The sequence below is a fragment of the Cydia pomonella genome, chromosome 20 (genome assembly GCF_033807575.1).
Source record: "Cydia pomonella isolate Wapato2018A chromosome 20, ilCydPomo1, whole genome shotgun sequence".
Lineage (NCBI taxonomy): Eukaryota > Metazoa > Arthropoda > Insecta > Lepidoptera > Tortricidae > Cydia > Cydia pomonella.
The window spans coordinates 3,217,801-3,238,614 of NC_084722.1; the positions used below are offsets into that span (position 1 = coordinate 3,217,801).

The window sequence follows — 20,814 nt, forward strand, 5'->3', positions numbered from 1 at the left end:
GTTGGGAACTCACCGCTCCTTCTCGATCTCCCTGGACAGGCGGTGTATGTACGGGTCGTCCGAGTCGTCGGGCACGAGCAGGCACGAGTTGAGCTCGTGTCACTGGAGCTAGGGGCAGGGAACATGTTGGGAACTCACCGCTCCTTCTCGATCTCCCTGGACAGGCGGTGTATGTGCGGGTCGTCCGAGTCGTCGGGCACGAGCAGGCACGAGTTGAGCTCGTGTCACTGGAGCTAGGGGCAGGGAACATGTTGGGAACTCACCGCTCCTTCTCGATCTCCCTGGACAGGCGGTGTATGTGCGGGTCGTCCGAGTCGTCGGGCACGAGCAGGCACGAGTTGAGCTCATGTCACTGGAGCTAGGGGCAGGGAACATGTTGGGAACTCACCGCTCCTTCTCGATCTCCCTGGACAGGCGGTGTATGTGCGGGTCGTCCGAGTCGTCGGGCACGAGCAGGCACGAGTTGAGCTCGTGTCACTGGAGCTAGGGGCAGGGAACATGTTGGGAACTCACCGCTTGTTTGCATGATGACCTGGGTCACGGAGCGCCTACACAAAATCAACGCGCAAAACGTCAGAGAGGCCAATCGCCGCTCATATAGAAAATTAAGTCTATTCAAAATTTGCATGTCATTTTTTATTATTCCTGTTACCACAAGACAGATTACACGTTTTCATTTTATATTATTGGAGTTTTTTTCTGCTATAAGCCCGTCAGACCCTTGAACATGGTCCTTCGAACCGGATATAATTAGAGGAACCACAATTTATTGGAGGACCCAAGGGAAATACGTATAAAATACTAATTTATCACTGGGGATATCATCGAACTGCCGAGGCTCTGTTGAGGAAGATCACCAGGACGTCGGAATCCACCAGTGTTAAGTGTGTTAGGTGTTATTAGGGCCAGCACTCTTATAAAGGTAGTATATATAGGTATTAGGATTTATAGTGAACTCCAGGTTAGTGGATATTTTATTAATTATATTGGTAGTTAAGGTCAGTTAAAATTGCAATTCAGGTCGTTGTATTTTTGTAAACGTGATATTAATCTAATCAATTATTTATTATTTTGATGTGCTAGTAAATTTATAACACGCAATTAATTGAATTTACATTGATTGTTTAAATAACTCACCTTAATTTGTCAACTTAACCTTTGGCCGTTAACTTGCCGTTATTCGTGTATTCACTTGAGACTAGTCATTAGCTTTAATTTATTTGTATTGTGGATTGATTTTTTAACAGGAATTAGGGATTTTAAATAAAAATTGCATTTTAAATTGAATAATTTTACATGGATGATAATTTCCGAATATATGTTCTTTGTTAATAGGTACAATAAGATAATAGTTTAGTATATTTAACATTATTTTACACAAATCAATCAATTATTTACATTTATTTCTGATTTCGAATTATTTATTATACAATTTTATTGAAAAATCTTACGAACTAGACTATTTTAGCTTATTGACTAAACTGAACACAAAGTGTAATTTTAATTATAAAATTATTTACAATAATCGTGCTTACATCTATTAATTGTTTACATTCAAGGTCTACGTACACCAGCTTCCCAAAAATGGTCGATGAAAAGGATTTAATCCGCAAAAGAGGCAGTTACAAAGGTCAACTAACCCTATTTACTACATACCTAGGCACAGTGAAGGAATCGACATTAAGTCAAGCTGAGGCTAGTCAGTTGCAGATGCGCATAGGTAAGATTGAGGCATTGTATGAGCTTTACGATGATGTACAGACACAGTTAGAGTGCAGCAGTGACAATTTGGACGCACATATCGCAGAGCGAGACGAGTTCCAAAATAATTATTTCTCCGTACTCTCGCGGGCCCAGGATATGCTCAACAATTTTAATAAAAAACGTGACGAATTTGAGTCATGTAGCAATCGTGGGTCGCAAAGTGGTTCAGGTAATCGTAAACTGGTCAAGCTGCCAACTATTCAGTTACCCAAATTTCAAGGCTCATACGAGAACTGGCTAGGTTTCCGAGACACTTTCACAAGTCTGATTCATTCCAACGATGATATTGATAACATTAATAAATTTCATTATTTGAGAGCATCGTTGGAGGGTTCTGCGGCCTTGGTTATTCATTCTATTGAGTTCTCTGGAAGCAACTATGAGGTCGCATGGACACTCCTATGTGAGCGGTATGATAACAAAAGGTTACTACTGCAAAATCATGTATCTGCACTGTTTAACGTCGAGCCGATTACAAAGGAGTCGTCCGTGCAATTAAAACGGCTTGTAGATCATGTAAACAAAAATCTAAGATGTTTAGAATCCCTAGGTGAGCCTGTCAAGCACTGGGACACACTTCTTATTCATATTATTAGTAACAAGTTAGACACTAAGACATATCGTGAGTGGGAGGAACACAAAGGAAGCTTAGATAAAAGTGTACCTATTTCGTTTGATAATTTTATCACTTTCATGCGTAATCGTGCAGACTTAATTGAAACTTTGGAGTTATCGAGCGCCTCGGGCGCCGGTCAGTCGAGTCAGCCGGCTAAAATCGCGTCGAAACATAGGACTTTGCTTTCTACACAAACCACTAAACACTGTGTCACTTCGTCGTCTAAGCCGTGTCCGAAATGTAATGGGGACCACAATTTAAATAGCTGCGGTCAGTTTCTTGCTTTAAGTAATGCCGAGCGGCTTAACTTGTTACCGTCTTATAAGATATGTTTCAATTGTTTTCGAAGCGGCCACTATGCAAACCAATGCAAGAAGGCCGGCTGTAAGTTATGTAAGCGCAAACATAACTCGCTTATTCATGTCGCAGAGCATAACCTAAAAACGGGACCGAGTTCGTGCGAGCGGTCTGGAGCACAGGCAAGAACTGCGCCGGCGCAGGTGGCGGGGAGCGCGACTGTGACTACGTTATCTGCTAGCATGAGCACGGCAGCGTCTCAATCGTGCGCATCTAAGCAAGGTGTCGTGCTACTAGCAACTGCACTAATTAAGGTCTATGGGCATAATAACCGCGAATTTATAGTAAAAGCGGTGTTTGATAATGGTAGCGCGACCAGTATTATGACTGAGAAGATGTGCCGTCAGTTAAATTTACACGCTGATCAGGTAGATAGATCGATTGTAGGAGTAAATAAGTTGAAGACGCCCGTAGGTAAAATATGTCAAGTACCGATGAAATCGTTGGATGATACTTACTCCACTCGTTTAATATGTTCTGTGCTGCCATCTATAACTGAACCCACGCCTTATCATCAGATCGACTCTCGCGATATATCGCGATTAAATATCCCGTCCGATTTGTGCTTGGCTGATCCCAACTTTCACACCCCATCTGAAATTGATATTTTGATCGGGGGTGATCTATTTTGGGGATTGTTGGGGTCACACAAAATTGAGTTAGGTGATGGGCGAACGGTGCTATGCGAGACTAAATTAGGATACATAGTCGCAGGTCCGTTAATTAGCGGTCACGCATCGACGTCGTCGCATGCAATCAAATGTAATTTTGCGAACGTCATTTCTAACACAAGTGCCGATTTGATTAATGATGAGGTTCAAACCCAACTTGCACGGTTTTGGCAACTAGAAGAGGTCTGTCCTAAAGACTCTCAATATTCTCTTGAGGAAAAGTCGTGTGAGAAGCACTTCACTGAAACGGTCACTAGGCTAGAAAATGGACAATTCTGCGTACGGTTACCGTTGAAGGAGGATCCTAGCATTTTAGGGAATTCGTTTAATCGCGCTAGGCAGTGTTTTTTATCACTAGAACGTAGAATCGATTTACGTCCAAATTTCAGGGACATGTATAAGGAGTTTATGGCGGAATACGAGTCACTGAATCACATGACTGAGTGCAAAGAGTCTCAGTTAAAGTATGGAGCATACTATATACCCCATCATGGAATTTTAAGGGAGAGTTCTACTACAAGATTGAGGGTAGTTTTTAATGCCAGCGCTCCCACCAGCTCTGGGGTATCCCTGAATAAGATTCAGATGGTAGGGCCCATTGTACAGGATGACCTTTTGTCTATACTGCTTCGATTCAGACAGCACAAGTACATTATTTCAGCGGATGTAGAGAAAATGTATAGGCAAATAGTAGTTCATCCTGATGACAGGTATCTGCAGCGGATCCTGTGGCGGGATGATTCATCTAAACCCTTAAAGATTTTTGAGTTAAACACGGTTACATATGGAACTGCCAGTGCACCTTTCTTGGCAACACGGTGTTTAAAACAGATGGGTCTTGAGTGTAAGGATGAGGTCGTTCGCGAGGTCATTATTCATGACTTTTACGTCGATGACCTGCTCACTGGCGGGGATGACTTGCAACAAGTGCTTTCTATTAAGAGTCAGGTTACTTCTATTCTAGCATCAGCGGGTATGAATTTGAGAAAATGGAAATCAAATGAACCTCAACTCATGGTGGACTCTGACTCGTCTCAATTGGATTTGAATATTGGCACTGAACCTAGTAAAACCCTGGGACTCAGCTGGAGGCCGGGGTCTGATGAGTTGTGTTTCCCTGTTGGTCAATGTTCCCTTGCCGGCAAAACAAAACGGGATTTGCTATCAGCAGTGGCTCAAATATTCGACCCCACTGGTGTACTGGCTCCTTGTGTTATCCTCATGAAAATGCTATTGCAGAATTTATGGCTACAGAAACTTTCATGGGATCAGAAGTTAACTCCTGAGATCAGCAAGATTTGGGAGGGTATTGTCCGTGATCTACCTTATCTCAATGATATCCGTATCCCACGGTTAGTTTTATGTGATTCATACGAGGAAGTCGAATGTCATATTTTCACAGATGCGTCCGAGCGGGCGTATGGCGCTTGCTTATATTTGCGGAGCACTAATAGGAAAGGGGACGTGCTGGTTAGGCTGCTATTAGCCAAAAGCCGCGTGGCTCCCATTAAACCCACGACAATCCCGAGGCTTGAACTTTCCGGTGCGCTAGCTGGAGTTAGGTTATATGAAAAGGTAGTAGATTCATTAAGAATCAGTTTTAAGAGTATAACGTTTTGGACAGACTCCACAATTGTGTTAGGATGGTTGCGGATGTTGCCTAGCAAGTTACAACCTTTTGTTCGCAACCGTGTAGCGGAGATATTAGAAAAGACGGGGAACTGCACATGGCGGCACGTGCCGACACAGGAAAACCCTGCTGACCACGTTTCTCGTGGGATACCTGCTAGTCTCCTTAAGTCTCTCGATATATGGTGGTCTGGTCCTACCTTTTTACAACAGGATAAATCACTATGGCCGGTAAGTTCGGTAGTAGTGGAAACGCTACCTGAAATTCGATCTGAAGTTGTACTGCACGCAAACGTTACAAACAACCGGGGAGAAGAAAACGGTGACGGCGTAATTGATTTTTCTCGGTTCTCTAATTTATCACGGCTTATTCGAACAGTCTCCTGTGTTGTGCGCTTCGCGAGTTTGTGTAGAAAGCAAATTGCCTCAACAGTTTACTTAACTGATAGCCAGCTGAGAACCGCATTAACTATAGCTATCAGAGTCTCACAGACAGAATCATTCTCAGAATACAATATTCTGTTGAGCAGTCAGCCTCTTCCAAAAAAGAGCCCTTTGCTTAAACTTAACGTATTCTTGGATGACAAGAAAATAATACGCGTAGGAGGTCGAATCGATAACTCTAATTTTTCATTCGAGAAAAAACATCCGATTGTGATTCATGCTAAGCACCCATTCACGAAATTATTGTTTGAATCGGAGCATAAGAGGTTAATGCACGCAGGCCCGCAATTGTTATTATCCTCAGTTAAGGATGAATACTGGCCAATCGGTGGGACTAACTTAGCGAAAGCTTGTTTCCAGAAATGCCTTAAATGTGTTCGTATGAGAGGCCAAGTTGTAGCACCGTTAATGGGAAACTTACCCGCCTCGCGTCTGATCCCTGGTATGCCATTCAAAACCGTTGGTGTCGATTATGCGGGCCCTCTGACTTCTGCTAGTCGTCAGGGTCGTGGATGTAGACTTGTGAAGGTGTATATTGCCATTTTCGTATGTTTCACCACCAAAGCAGTGCATCTGGAGTTAGTTGGCGATTTGACCAGTGACAGTTACTTGTCAGCATTGCGTCGTTTTGTGTCTCGTAGGGGTCTGCCAACCGACATTTATTCTGACAACGGCACATCATTCGTAGGTGCATACAATGAGCTATCAAAATTCTTAAAAAGCAACTGCGATTCGCTGGCTGAGGCTGCAGCTCACGAAAAAATTAATTTTCATTTCATTCCGGCATATTCTCCACATTCAGGAGGTCTTTGGGAAGCTGGGGTCAAATCGACTAAATTTCATTTAAAAAGAGTGCTGGGAAATTGTAATTTAACGTACGAGTTACTTAACACTGTGCTGGTCCAGATTGAAGCGGTTTTGAACTCTCGGCCACTTACTCCCATGTCGTCGGACGCGCAAGACCTGCTGCCGCTCACTCCAGGGCATTTTCTCATTGGGCGTCCTCTAACCTCGTTGCCGGTCAAGGACATCAGAGAGCATGAATACAATTACCTCAGCCGTTACCAACGCATTGAGCAATTGCGGCAGCATTTCTGGGGCAGATGGAGCAAAGAATACGTCTCGGAGCTTCAAGTCAGGACAAAATGGCGCACAAACAATGAGGTGCTACAGTTGAACACCTTGGTGCTCATTAAGGAGGACAACTTGCCACCCTTGAAGTGGAAACTGGGTCGTATCGTCGCCGTCCATCCTGGAAGCGACGGAGTTACCAGAGTGGCAGATATAAGGACCGCAGGAGGTTTAGTTCGCAGGTCCTTCAGTAAGATTTGTCCGCTCCCAATAACAACAAATGAGTCTGGTTGAAAGGCCAGCTTCCAACGCCCCGGGGCATGTTTGCATGATGACCTGGGTCACGGAGCGCCTACACAAAATCAACGCGCAAAACGTCAGAGAGGCCAATCGCCGCTCATATAGAAAATTAAGTCTATTCAAAATTTGCATGTCATTTTTTATTATTCCTGTTACCACAAGACAGATTACACGTTTTCATTTTATATTATTGGAGTTTTTTTCTGCTATAAGCCCGTCAGACCCTTGAACACCGCTCCTTCTCGATCTCCCTGGACAGGCGGTGTATGTGCGGGTCGTCCGAGTCGTCGGGCACGAGCAGGCACGAGTTGAGCTCGTGTCACTGGAGCTAGGGGCAGGGAACATGTTGGGAACTCACCGCTCCTTCTCGATCTCCCTGGACAGGCGGTGTATGTGCGGGTCGTCCGAGTCGTCGGGCACGAGCAGGCACGAGTTGAGCTCGTGTCACTGGAGCTAGGGGCAGGGAACATGTTGGGAACTCACCGCTCCTTCTCGATCTCCCTGGACAGGCGGTGTATGTGCGGGTCGTCCGAGTCGTCGGGCACGAGCAGGCACGAGTTGAGCTCGTGTCACTGGAGCTAGGGGCAGGGAACATGTTGGGAACTCACCGCTCCTTCTCGATCTCCCTGGACAGGCGGTGTATGTGCGGGTCGTCCGAGTCGTCGGGCACGAGCAGGCACGAGTTGAGCTCGTGTCACTGGAGCTAGGGGCAGGGAACATGTTGGGAACTCACCGCTCCTTCTCGATCTCCCTGGACAGGCGGTGTATGTGCGGGTCGTCCGAGTCGTCGGGCACGAGCAGGCACGAGTTGAGCTCGTGTCACTGGAGCTAGGGGCAGGGAACATGTTGGGAACTCACCGCTCCTTCTCGATCTCCCTGGACAGGCGGTGTATGTGCGGGTCGTCCGAGTCGTCGGGCACGAGCAGGCACGAGTTGAGCTCGTGTCACTGGAGCTAGGGGCAGGGAACATGTTGGGAACTCACCGCTCCTTCTCGATCTCCCTGGACAGGCGGTGTATGTGCGGGTCGTCCGAGTCGTCGGGCACGATCAGGCACGAGTTGAGCTCGTGTCACTGGAGCTAGGGGCAGGGAACATGTTGGGAACTCACCGCTCCTTCTCGATCTCCCTGGACAGGCGGTGTATGTGCGGGTCGTCCGAGTCGTCGGGCACGAGCAGGCACGAGTTGAGCTCGTGTCACTGGAGCTAGGGGCAGGGAACATGTTGGGAACTCACCGCTCCTTCTCGATCTCCCTGGACAGGCGGTGTATGTGCGGGTCGTCCGAGTCGTCGGGCACGAGCAGGCACGAGTTGAGCTCGTGTCACTGGAGCTAGGGGCAGGGAACATGTTGGGAACTCACCGCTCCTTCTCGATCTCCCTGGACAGGCGGTGTATGTGCGGGTCGTCCGAGTCGTCGGGCACGAGCAGGCACGAGTTGAGCTCGTGTCACTGGAGCTAGGGGCAGGGAACATGTTGGGAACTCACCGCTCCTTCTCGATCTCCCTGGACAGGCGGTGTATGTGCGGGTCGTCCGAGTCGTCGGGCACGAGCAGGCACGAGTTGAGCTCGTGTCACTGGAGCTAGGGGCAGGGAACATGTTGGGAACTCACCGCTCCTTCTCGATCTCCCTGGACAGGCGGTGTATGTGCGGGTCGTCCGAGTCGTCGGGCACGAGCAGGCACGAGTTGAGCTCGTGTCACTGGAGCTAGGGGCAGGGAACATGTTGGGAACTCACCGCTCCTTCTCGATCTCCCTGGACAGGCGGTGTATGTGCGGGTCGTCCGAGTCGTCGGGCACGAGCAGGCACGAGTTGAGCTCGTGTCACTGGAGCTAGGGGCAGGGAACATGTTGGGAACTCACCGCTCCTTCTCGATCTCCCTGGACAGGCGGTGTATGTGCGGGTCGTCCGAGTCGTCGGGCACGAGCAGGCACGAGTTGAGCTCGTGTCACTGGAGCTAGGGGCAGGGAACATGTTGGGAACTCACCGCTCCTTCTCGATCTCCCTGGACAGGCGGTGTATGTGCGGGTCGTCCGAGTCGTCGGGCACGAGCAGGCACGAGTTGAGCTCGTGTCACTGGAGCTAGGGGCAGGGAACATGTTGGGAACTCACCGCTCCTTCTCGATCTCCCTGGACAGGCGGTGTATGTGCGGGTCGTCCGAGTCGTCGGGCACGAGCAGGCACGAGTTGAGCTCGTGTCACTGGAGCTAGGGGCAGGGAACATGTTGGGAACTCACCGCTCCTTCTCGATCTCCCTGGACAGGCGGTGTATGTGCGGGTCGTCCGAGTCGTCGGGCACGAGCAGGCACGAGTTGAGCTCGTGTCACTGGAGCTAGGGGCAGGGAACATGTTGGGAACTCACCGCTCCTTCTCGATCTCCCTGGACAGGCGGTGTATGTGCGGGTCGTCCGAGTCGTCGGGCACGAGCAGGCACGAGTTGAGCTCGTGTCACTGGAGCTAGGGGCAGGGAACATGTTGGGAACTCACCGCTCCTTCTCGATCTCCCTGGACAGGCGGTGTATGTGCGGGTCGTCCGAGTCGTCGGGCACGAGCAGGCACGAGTTGAGCTCGTGTCACTGGAGCTAGGGGCAGGGAACATGTTGGGAACTCACCGCTCCTTCTCGATCTCCCTGGACAGGCGGTGTATGTGCGGGTCGTCCGAGTCGTCGGGCACGAGCAGGCACGAGTTGAGCTCGTGTCACTGGAGCTAGGGGCAGGGAACATGTTGGGAACTCACCGCTCCTTCTCGATCTCCCTGGACAGGCGGTGTATGTGCGGGTCGTCCGAGTCGTCGGGCACGAGCAGGCACGAGTTGAGCTCGTGTCACTGGAGCTAGGGGCAGGGAACATGTTGGGAACTCACCGCTCCTTCTCGATCTCCCTGGACAGGCGGTGTATGTGCGGGTCGTCCGAGTCGTCGGGCACGAGCAGGCACGAGTTGAGCTCGTGTCACTGGAGCTAGGGGCAGGGAACATGTTGGGAACTCACCGCTCCTTCTCGATCTCCCTGGACAGGCGGTGTATGTGCGGGTCGTCCGAGTCGTCGGGCACGAGCAGGCACGAGTTGAGCTCGGGCTCCGCGGCGCCGTTCGCCGGGGGCTCCCCCAGCTCGGCGGGCAGCGAGCATGTCGACGGGAACAGGCTCGACGGGACTGTGCTTGATGACTGCAAACAGAGTTAGAAGGTGATTATCCTACTAATAAATACAGGCTGGGATGTTTCCTCAAAAAGACATAAAAGTAAACAAACAAACCAATTTACCTTCATTTCTTTGTCATCTCGAACTTTTTGTGGACAACCCTGATTTTATCAACAATTTATATACTAAATATATATCAATTATTAATATTTCAATTAAAAAAACCATCGTATACATTTTAGGTTATATGTCAAATGCTAACAATATCTGTCTTATTTGTACATTATCTTCAATTTCTATTGAACCTCACTTAAGATTAGAAATTGAATAATAATAAGAATGGACCTGATAATGGTGTAATTATTTTTACATGCAATTAAAGTTCCTATCCTCCCATCACAAAAAAAAGCAAATAAATATAACAAACCGTCACAAAAGATAAATTATTCAATACGTGTTTCGCCTCTCTACAAACAATCTACCATCAATAATCTTCAGTATTTCGTCTATGACATTCTTTATCTTTTGTCCTTACATGGCTGCCAATATTCCAACCCGAATAGGATGTTCATGTTTTTATCGTCCGTCATATCACTTTCAGAGGTGACAAACGACAAAGGGGCGGCCATCATAACTTAACATTACTTTTATTCTTCGACTAGTAGCAAGATGTGATGATATAAATTTACGGACCTGATTTAGTCAAAATTAGGTTTTATCCCTTTCTTACAAGTACACAAGTCAAAATGACAGATAAAGACAAACGATTCGTAGCTAATTCAGGCCAGTAACGTGTTTATGAATATCGCCAATAGTATAGTATAAAAACCCTTCTATATGATAAAGGAGAGTTCATACACAACTTCCGCTGTTATCTCATGTCTTTACATGGCGACACTGCCAAGATTGCAACGTAGAATCTTCTAACAAAGTATACAGGACGTCCCAAGACTATGGGACATCAAGGGAATGTACCTTAAATATCGTAGATAGGATATTTTGCTGAAAGAAGACTTTATTTAATTTTTAAAAGTCAGTAATATTGCATTCAAAGAATTTCTAAAAAAAATTGAAAATTGCTTACTTTTTCTGGGAATTAACCCGAATCTTGAAATTTTAATCAAAAATTTTACTCTATTCATTTCTTTGGCGATATCATATTTCTGAGATGACTTATTTTTTATGCATTGTTTCGATTGGCATCATAAAAATACAGGATGTTTTTTTTTCACAATTGATTCGGTTCGATTTCCAGACAAAGTAACTTATTTTTTTTTTAATCTTTGAATGCAGTGTTACTTAGTTTTGAAAATAAAATAAAGTCTCCTTTTAGCAAAATATCCTATGTCTTATATTTAAGGTACTTTCCCTTGATATCCCATAGTCTTGGGACGCCCTGTATACTTACACTAACAGTGAACGGTGATAGCGAGCCTGCCCCCACCCTGCTTAGGAAGTTCAACAGTTTATCCTTAGCCTGTCTCAGCTACTCTGGCTGCGACTAACTATACTTTTAGCCTGCCTCTGACTCTTCGAGTAGTGGCAACTTGTTGGGCGGCAAGTATAGCATGTAAAACCTTACATGACGACCCTGCCAAGATTTGAATCTAGAATCTTCTAACAAAGTATACTTACACTAACAGTAAGCGGTGGTAGCGACTCTGCCCCCGCCCTGCTCAGGAAGTTCAACAGTTTATCCTTAGCCTGTTTCTCAGCTACTCTGGCTGCGACTAAGTAGAGCATGTAAGACCTTACATGACGACCCTGCCAAGATTCAAATCTAGAATCTTCTAACAAAGTATTACTTACAGTAACAGTAGGTGGTGGTAGCGAGCCTGCCCCCGCCCTGCTGAGGAAGTTCAACAGTTTATCCTTAGCCTGTTTCTCAGCTACTCTGGCTGCGACTAACTCTGCTTTCAGTCTGTCTGCTTCGGCGGCGCGTTTCTCAGACTCTTCGACTAGGCGGGCTGTGAGGAATTCCGCTTCGCGGGTTTTTCGTTCTAGGTGGACCTGCAATGAATATAATTCTTCATTTTTGAGTTCCAATTAATCTTTCGTTTATGAAATTTTGGAAATGCTTCCAAAATTCACATTCATATCAAAACTAAAGCAATTCATTGTCAAACTAAATAAATCGACGTGATCAAATTGTGGATGGTGTGAATAATGCCGGTCCTTTTTCTTCCGTAGTGATTGTAGGATAAGGCGACAGAATGTGGAATTGCCACCGTAAACTTTAAATTATTATTGTGATAATATTTACAGTAGGAGTTAGCTTTGACAGACTAGTAAACGATTCACTGGAGCTTAGTTATTTTCTACTTATGCTTGATCCATACTTTCACAGAACGTATGCGCCTAACGCATATGTGCCTTTTGCCAGCGTCAAAACTTACAGAAAACTGTCGTCTGTTTCTTTTTTTACAGTACATATGGTGCTACTTTACTGCACTAGTGCGAAACTTAGCATATTACGTTACTGTGTGGAACATTTAAAGGGCCATATGTACTGTAAAACGTTATACGATACGTGTGCGAATAGGTAATTCGCAACTCGTGTCGATTTAAAACACTCCCTTCGGTCGTGTTTTAATTTATCGCCACTCGTTTTAAGTTTCCTATATTTCGCACTTGTATCGTAATGTACTATTACAGTACATATGGTGGTACTTTATAGCACTAGTGCGAAAATTAGCATATTACGTTACTGTGTCGAACATTTAAAGGGCCATATGTACTGTAAAACGTTATACGATACATGTGCGAATAGGTAATTCGCAACTCGTGTCGATTTAAGACACTCCCTTCGGTCGTGTTTTAATTTATCGCCACTCGTTGTTAAGTTTCCTATATTTCGCACTTGTATCGTAATGTACTATTATGATACAGGAACAGACGAATTGCCTGGTGGTAAGCGGTAAGTAACTTCCGATGTAAACACTTTCTTTGAAGGATGTAGACTTAGTCGAACCACAGAATAAGTAATAGTTCTTCCGCTTGGAGGATTTAATAACTGCATGGAGACGCCTTGGCTGTAATTTTCAGTACAAAACAGTCTGCCGATTTCTGCGGGGGAGGGGCACGTCAAATGTATGGCTATTACGTAACGTACAAATAGCCATGTCAGATAAAAGACAGTCCATACAATGCATATGACCATTGGCCGAGCTTTTCGACAGAGGGTTAAGTTATTAATGGCGTCTTCTGTTGTTAAATCCTTCAAGTACTACGTATAAAAGAAGCTTCCTACAAAACCGAAGTTAGACAGCGACTCAGGGACGAATCATGCTGTCCTTTTCTAATGTATGGCACTATCCTTTTCGGCTATTTAAGGTTGTTAAAATTCTAGTCATTATCTTTATCTGTGGTTGCGCACGCAAAGGGAGCTCAAGTTGTGCCAACCCTATTAATTGCTTGGACTAATGCTGAACCGAATGGAGCCGATAATGCCCGAAAGGATCAGAGGGCCTACCGCGAACCACGTTCGACGTATTGCCTCTCTGTCGCACTTGTGAATTCGTACGTAAGTGTGACAGGGAGGCAACAAGTCGAACGTGGTTCGCGGTAGGCCCTCAGTTTCGCCCCCCTGGTCGAACCCACCTTTTCCTCCTCAGTACGAATAGCAGATAACCTAAGACGAGCATTATCACGTTCGGCATCTGCCGCTTTCTGCGCTAGTAATGATGCTTCTTCTTCTGCCACTCGACCTTTTTCTGCTAGAAGCTCCGCTGTTTCCTCTGAACGGCGCTGAGAATGAAATAATTTCGTGAAATAAATATTGAAATAAAAACTTTATACAAAAAAAAGTAAACCAACTTCAAAAAGGCTAAACATCTGAATCTTTTTTATGTAAAATTTGGCATTAAGGTAAAAAGTTTAAGCCATGAAAAGCTCCTATGAAATTGAAGTCGGTTAAAAGAAACGTTTTTGACTATGGCTATAAGAGATTTCAAAAAGAGGCATCATGTTTACTTACTGCATGGAATAAAACATATTTGTTGAAATTTCTACTTTAATAGATGTCAATATATAGTTGAATATCATATCCGCCGTATATGCCTTCGCATGCGGTAAAGGGTTAAAAACTCTTTCGCACTGTGTCACAATACAATACGTTTTTTTATGGATACCCCAATATCACCACGTTTTTAAATATGATGTCAAAAGAACGTAACAAGCATGTAATGGTTGAATTAAGATTTCGTATACCAAACTATAATTGCGTACTTTTCATGTTGGGCTCCCAACTCGACTATAATATTCGTTTCGATACGCTGCAGTCACCTATTTAAAAAAATTACCAATCACGTGCCGCAGCGCTCCCATAAAAAATACTAAACGGGCGCGGGGCGGGAGTCACGCGTTTATGTCTTTTGTAGTACATTTTTGTCTACTGAGATACTTACCAATTTTCATGAATTATTTATGTTTTATAGTAAAAAAAAGTATTATTTTAGATGACTCGTATAAAAAGTATTGTATACAATATTGATAATCAAGCTTTTCAATCTCATACCTTACTTAGGCAACTCAGCAAGCTACGTTGCCTAAACACGGTACTCGACTGAAAAGCTCTCTATTATATCACGAATGTATAAAATACTATTTCCTACTCCTCTACTGTTATCTGTCATTTATGCATTCATTAACACGAATATAAGAACATACATAAAAGGTTTCAAGAAAAGTCTATATTGTCTATTCCTCATAAAAGCTCTTGTGCTTTTAATCGCTATAACGTTACTGCGATTAATGGCTACCAACCTAACAAAACCAAAACGAATACAGTTTTAAACTAAGTGCATTGCTGCCAACTTACAAAATATTCATTTGGTTGCATAGTAAAAATAATTACTTCATAAGTCAGAAACACGCATGTGACACCCGTAATATAGCAACACCCATAGACTACGAAGACCGCTTAGCGTTGCTTGTTAGTCTCCGTAGGCTACGGTGGCCAAAATTGAGAAAATACTATCCAAAAATTTAATTTAGCAAGTAGCAAGTACCAGGGCCTCATGAGTTATGAGGTGTCGCTTCGCTGACCGGCCGGCCGCGGCGCGTGACAAGGTATGCTCGCGCGTCTTGGCTATATACTTTTGCTTTGTTAACCTAAATTAAGATTTATTTTTGTTGACTCGTAGGAAAAATATTGTATGCAACGTATAAGTAGGTCAAAAAAAGCTCGTGGCGTATTCCTTTACAATGTTTGCCTACGCCTTCGGCTCCGGCTCACATTGTAACTCACGCCACTCGCCTTTTTTGACCCTTCTTATACAACTGTTGCATAAAATACTATAACAATGACACCAATTTTGGTGGTTCGGGTATTTACCCGATGACTTACCAATGCCTCGTTGGCTAACCGGATCTCTTCCTGATATTGTAGTAATCTCTGCTCCATGGCAGCTCGTTCTCTTTCGGCAGCCTCCCTAAGCTGCTTTTCCCGCGCCAGCTTATTTCGCTCGATCTGTCGGCGCTAAAACAAACACATACTTGTATTTAAATGTATGACACATTAAACAAATGGCATTTACGATTTTTTCATCACACTTGCTCGAAAAAGATCTTATTTCATGCAGGTACTCTGGAGGACAAAGGCATGTATTGTTCCCGCGGGACTTTTGGATTGCGAAAAAAAAAGCTACAACTCCCTAGGGAGCCATAAGTTTTTTATAAATTGTGTCACTAATTCATACGAACTAAGTAGGTATAATGGAGCTTTACTTTTTAACCGACTTCAAAAAAGGAGGAGGTTCTCAATTCGACAGATTTTTATGACATGACAATTTCATGAAAAAAGTCACCTAAATATTTTACGTCAACCTACCTGCATCTTGTCATACCAGCCAGTGCAGTCAAAAGATTGATGTAAGTAGGTAACTTTGTGTTAACTAAGAAGGCGGAATCAGATAATTGTTTCGTTTAAGTACCGATTGATAACTTCACATTGATTGGGTTGAAGTGTCAAGATAACATCGAGTTTGTTGATCAACACAGACATTCCTAATAAATTTAATAAGCATGTTTGAACTAGGTAATGTGATTTTTAAGAAGTGATAATAAATGTATGTGCAGTGATTTTTGATATCAGTCTAGTTCGGTGAATAATGCGATTCATAAATGTGGTGGCTAAGACACAGAAAAATTTGTTGATGTAAATTTGTTGTGCTAGTGTGGTCAAAATCGCGTATGTTTTAAATTGCAGTGTTTTCTAGTAGTGAATAATTCAGTAAATAAGTTAACGTCGGCAACAGTTCCGAGTTACTTTAATGTTTTGATCGAATTTAAATGGAAACGAAACTAGCTCTTCCTCTCTGAAACGTCAAATAAATGTTTGCATTACATTGCTGCTCGAGATTTTCTTTTAAATTAATTACTCTTAATTCTAAAAGGTAATCGTTATATTCTTTTGATAAAACTGTTAACAGCACTTTAAACTATCGTTACTTAAAACCAATGTCGTTATGAAAGACACACACTGTATATGTTACTCGATATCTCCGAGAATCGTGAGCCGATTTTCAAATATATTTTTTTTTAATCGAACGGTATAACCCCTAGATGGTCCCGTTGGCACCAAGTCGGGGTCTGATGATGGGATCTTGGAGAAATCGAGGGAACTCTTCAAATGTTATAGGTACATGTATGGCGCTTTTGGTAATTTCTGAAGTCAGTTATATTTTTTGTTAAAAAGTTTTATTATAAAATACTGACGTTTATAATTTATGACGTTTATTGTTTATGTTAAAAAATATTTAATTTGATTAATTTAATAGCCGTTTAAAATATTTACACAGACAAATTAAATGATGTATGCCAAATAGGTCTGCCTTCGATGCCTTACCTGTCAAATAATGACTATGGCGGACGAATGTTTGAAATTTCACCGTGTATAAGAATTATTTGGTTTAAATTTTAGTTTTTTTTCGCAAGTGTAATGAAAAACATTGTGTGTAACTCCGGGGGTAAGAATATTGCAAATTCGTGCGGTTTACTTAATAGACAAAGAACGACTATACGTCCATGTTTAATCAAGTTAAAACTTATTCTAAACGTCTAAACCCATTTTTTCCGGGAAGTTGTGTTGTGAATCCAAGCCTTGGAGACATTCTACATCTCTAAGGATAATTTAATATCTTTTTTTATATTTTATCTCTGACACTTAGAGACTTACTTATACATCTCTAAAGAATTTTAGTATTTGTTGGTTTTATTTTTTAGTGATTTGACATTTAGAGACAGTTTACATCTCTAATAAAGTATTTATTATTTCATCGATTCCATATTTGTAATTGTTTTTTGTGATTTTTATTGTTTGTAAAAATGGACATGTAAAAGTGCCCCTATGGCCTATTTTCTGAATAAATGTTTGATATTTGAATTAAATGAACGAATGAATATCTAGTTTACCTGTTTCTCCTCTTTGGCTTGAGCTTTCATCTGTTGAACTTCCATCGTGTCGGGCTTTCGGCGACGCATGTATAAATCGTGATTGCCGATACATAAGTCAAGGATCTGCAATAATACATATTTATATCGCACAACAACATTATACTGAGGCCAAAAACTGAGCAAATTTTACTATCAGTCAGTCATAATATTCGTGACAACAAAGATAGTTAAATTTTAAAGTGCACTATATGTACATTTTGTACATGAGAAAATATCAGGTGTGATATATATAGACACAGATGTCAGAATCTCACGGAACTAAAAATCTGAGTTTAGTTGGTTAATATGACATGATATTTCGTGGAGTGGTGCTGACCGAGTGGATATGTCTTCCGAATTTCAATCCGGAGGTCGCGGGTTCAAATCCTGGCTCGTACCAATGAGTGTTTCGAAACTTACGTACGAAATATCATTTGACATTTACCACTAGCTTTTCGGTGAAGGAAAACATTGTGAGGAAACCTGCATAGTGCATACATCTGCGAAGAAATTCTCTCACTGACAAATGACATCAGCTTTGACGTAGGTTTGTCTCATTTGCGATGTTAAATCTTAATAATTTAAAGTTCAAAGTATATTACTCTGTTATAGTGTAATGTTTAGATAGTTATTTTATTTGTTGATATGGTGTTAAATTAATTTGTAACATTTGCGCTTACTTGCATTACTTGTTTTGGATCTCGTCCTAGATTCCAAGCCATGATATGCAATTGTATGTTTCATGATATTGTACGACTTCTGTTAAGTGTACCCAATAAAGTAAAATAAAATTTAAAGGTGTATGTTAAGTCCCCAAATTGGGCTATAGTGAGGACTATAGCCCAAGCCCTCTCGCGAATGAGAGGAGGCCTGACTAAATTATTATTATTTCATATATTTATAAAATCTAGTTTAGTCAAATTAGATTTGATCGCACTCCTCAATGCTAGGCTACAGATATTTCTAACATAACCAACTCACCAATTTATTCATTCCCTTTGGCGAGAAAAATATAAAATTATTAGCCGCCTTGTCGACGAACTTGATGATAAACTTTTTGTCGTCGAACGATATATGCTTTATCTCCGACCACGGGAACGTCGTTTTTGGCATCAGCTTGTTGTCCTTTTCGTATATGTTGAGGCCTAGCGCTGTCACGCCGAGGTAGAGGTCTGTGTCTTTTTTGTTCTGAAATATATAATAATAATAAATAAATAAGATTCATTGTTGACATTTGACAATTTACTTGCCACAAACAATACCACCTTTCTCAGCTGCCAAATTCTAAGCACGATTCTTGAAGTTTATAGGAGTTAACTGTTTAAGTATTGATTTTCCTATACACTGTGTAACACTAGGAATCCGAAAGTTTTTAACCAAAAGAAAGAAAAAATATTATATGAGGTTATAATAATATATTTAAACTAACAACAAGTAATATAATAGCAAACAGTCAAATTAGGCCTTAAAGTAAAAATTACAAACTAAACTATAAATAGAAAATTTGCCCGTAATCGCCGTCTATTGGCAGCGTGCCCAGAAGGCTGGCAGTATTACCACGTTGTATGGCAATGCTGATCCGCTATGCTAAATATGACCCAGCCCTCTGAGTTTAAACAGATTTCGCCAAAGAATTTTTTTTTTGTTTATTTTTTTTTTATTTTTTTTGTTATTGTTGATAAAAACTAAATTTTATGGTAAAACTGGCACTGAAAATAATTATTTACGGTTTTTTTGTAAAACCTAGCTTTTGCAAAGTGTTACTTGTCGCTTTTTAACATCTATCAATAAGGATATTTAGACTACGCCCAATAATCGCATCATCGCCATGAAGAAGGCGTTTTGCACTAAGTTACAATAAGTTTTTTTTTTAAATTGGTATTAACTCTGAAACTAGGCGAAATCCAGAAAAGTTTATATGACATTACACTGTTAAAATTTTCGGTTTCCACATGTTACATAGTGTATGCGCCCGGGGTATGAAAATGTATGTATGCAATTTTGACTGCTAAGAAAAAAATCATTCTGTTGGTAATATATAATGCAAGCAATATAAGGTCGATATTTAAAAAACGTGGCGTAGTATTACATCACAATACAGTCAAATGTATAAAAACCATCTTCAAAGTGAAGCCTTGAGTATATACTCACATTGATAGAGAAATAGTTGACGCCATACATATCCAAGTCTTGTGCTATTTTCAGGTACTCCATTTCGGCTTCGTCCCGTGACATTCCTTTGTGGTCCGCGTACCTAAATAAAAATTATCGATTAGGGGGATCCACACAGAACGAGCGAGTGAGCACGTACGTGCGAGGCAATTTCCTCTCGCACAAACCGGCCAGTGTAAACGTGCCTCGGCCGTATTGTGCGTTAGGAAATTGCCTCGCGCGTATGCTCGCTCTGTGTGGACCCGGCTATTGGGTTATCAGCATTTTAATTTTCATAACAATTTTTTGTAAAGCATGGTATTTCAAGTAGGCGTAGAGAGTAATAGCGGGAATATACCAACCAAGAATGTACTTACTAACCATTGACTTATTATTACTATAGAGAAGCCATATAGTAGTTCGATTTGTAGCTGGCCCCGACGGGCTAATCCTTTGTCTATTGTTAAGTAAAACCGCACGTGCTACTACCTGCATAAAAAATGTTCCGGACACGTTAACCGGTTATTGAATTACAACTCATATGCTAATTGCAATAAGATTCAAAATGAACCAACGGAAAAATAATTTGCAATTTCTTGTGTGGTCCACGGTTACTGAGTGCCGGGGAGTCGAACGCTACCGAACCAGTCTAAAAGTGTCCTCGATATGCGTAACAAAGGCGCGTTATCGGAGAGCGCACCTACACTGGTTCTTTGAGCGTTGGACTAGCCCGCGCTCAGGTGCCAATTAGGATTATACGACCCTTTTTTTGCAGGTAGTGGAGCGTGCGGTTTCACTTGACAATAGACAAAGGATTAAGCCCGTCGGGGCCAGCTACAAATCGAACGACTATACCAAACAATGAAATTGTCGCAATCGCAATCTGTACCACGTGACCGAAACGTCGTAAGCGCCGTAAAATTAATGGCGCTTACGCGTTTATAGATCGTGTCATCCACGAAGACGCGTGCCTTGAGTCGTATTATCATGTTATTAAAGGTTAGATTTGACTAATCTGCGCGTCATCGTGGATGACACGAAATGGTCGCGAGATTCACGCTCCGCTTCTATTCTATGGTTTTTTGTCAAAACAACAACTCATGGCGCAAAATACTGGTTCTCTGTGCCGGTTCTATACGTAGTAATAATAGTTTAATGTTAATAACTGTATTTTATTTATGTCAAGCTAAAAATATTTTTTTACTGCTGTACTCGAATATACACCACCCACAAATTTTGGACGG

General features: G+C 42.7%; 2 protein-coding genes across 2 annotated transcripts in view; one reads left to right on the forward strand and one right to left on the reverse strand.

The window, feature by feature from the left end:
* Positions 1-20,814, reverse strand: part of LOC133528950 (merlin) — a 40,172-nt gene that overhangs the window by 11,885 nt on the left and 7,473 nt on the right. The window contains exons 5-11 of the mRNA XM_061866472.1: positions 19,571-19,673; positions 18,401-18,607; positions 17,399-17,503; positions 15,333-15,464; positions 13,586-13,732; positions 11,795-11,995; positions 9,836-10,011 (exon numbers count right to left, since the gene is read on the reverse strand). Of these exons, the coding sequence (XP_061722456.1) occupies positions 9,836-10,011; positions 11,795-11,995; positions 13,586-13,732; positions 15,333-15,464; positions 17,399-17,503; positions 18,401-18,607; positions 19,571-19,673 (1,071 nt within the window). The remainder of the gene's footprint in view (positions 1-9,835; positions 10,012-11,794; positions 11,996-13,585; positions 13,733-15,332; positions 15,465-17,398; positions 17,504-18,400; positions 18,608-19,570; positions 19,674-20,814) is intronic.
* LOC133528944 (uncharacterized) lies at positions 507-7,098 on the forward strand. The gene is made up of 2 exons (XM_061866460.1): positions 507-961; positions 1,560-7,098. The coding sequence occupies exon 2, from the start codon at positions 1,585-1,587 to the stop codon at positions 6,844-6,846; it is 5,262 nt and encodes a 1,753-aa protein (XP_061722444.1). The 5' UTR covers positions 507-961; positions 1,560-1,584; the 3' UTR covers positions 6,847-7,098.

What these genes read in the sequence shown, in the direction of transcription:
- LOC133528944 (XM_061866460.1), top strand. Translation starts at nt 1,585, where the DNA reads ATGGTCGATGAAAAGGATTTAATCCGCAAAAGAGGCAGTTACAAAGGT.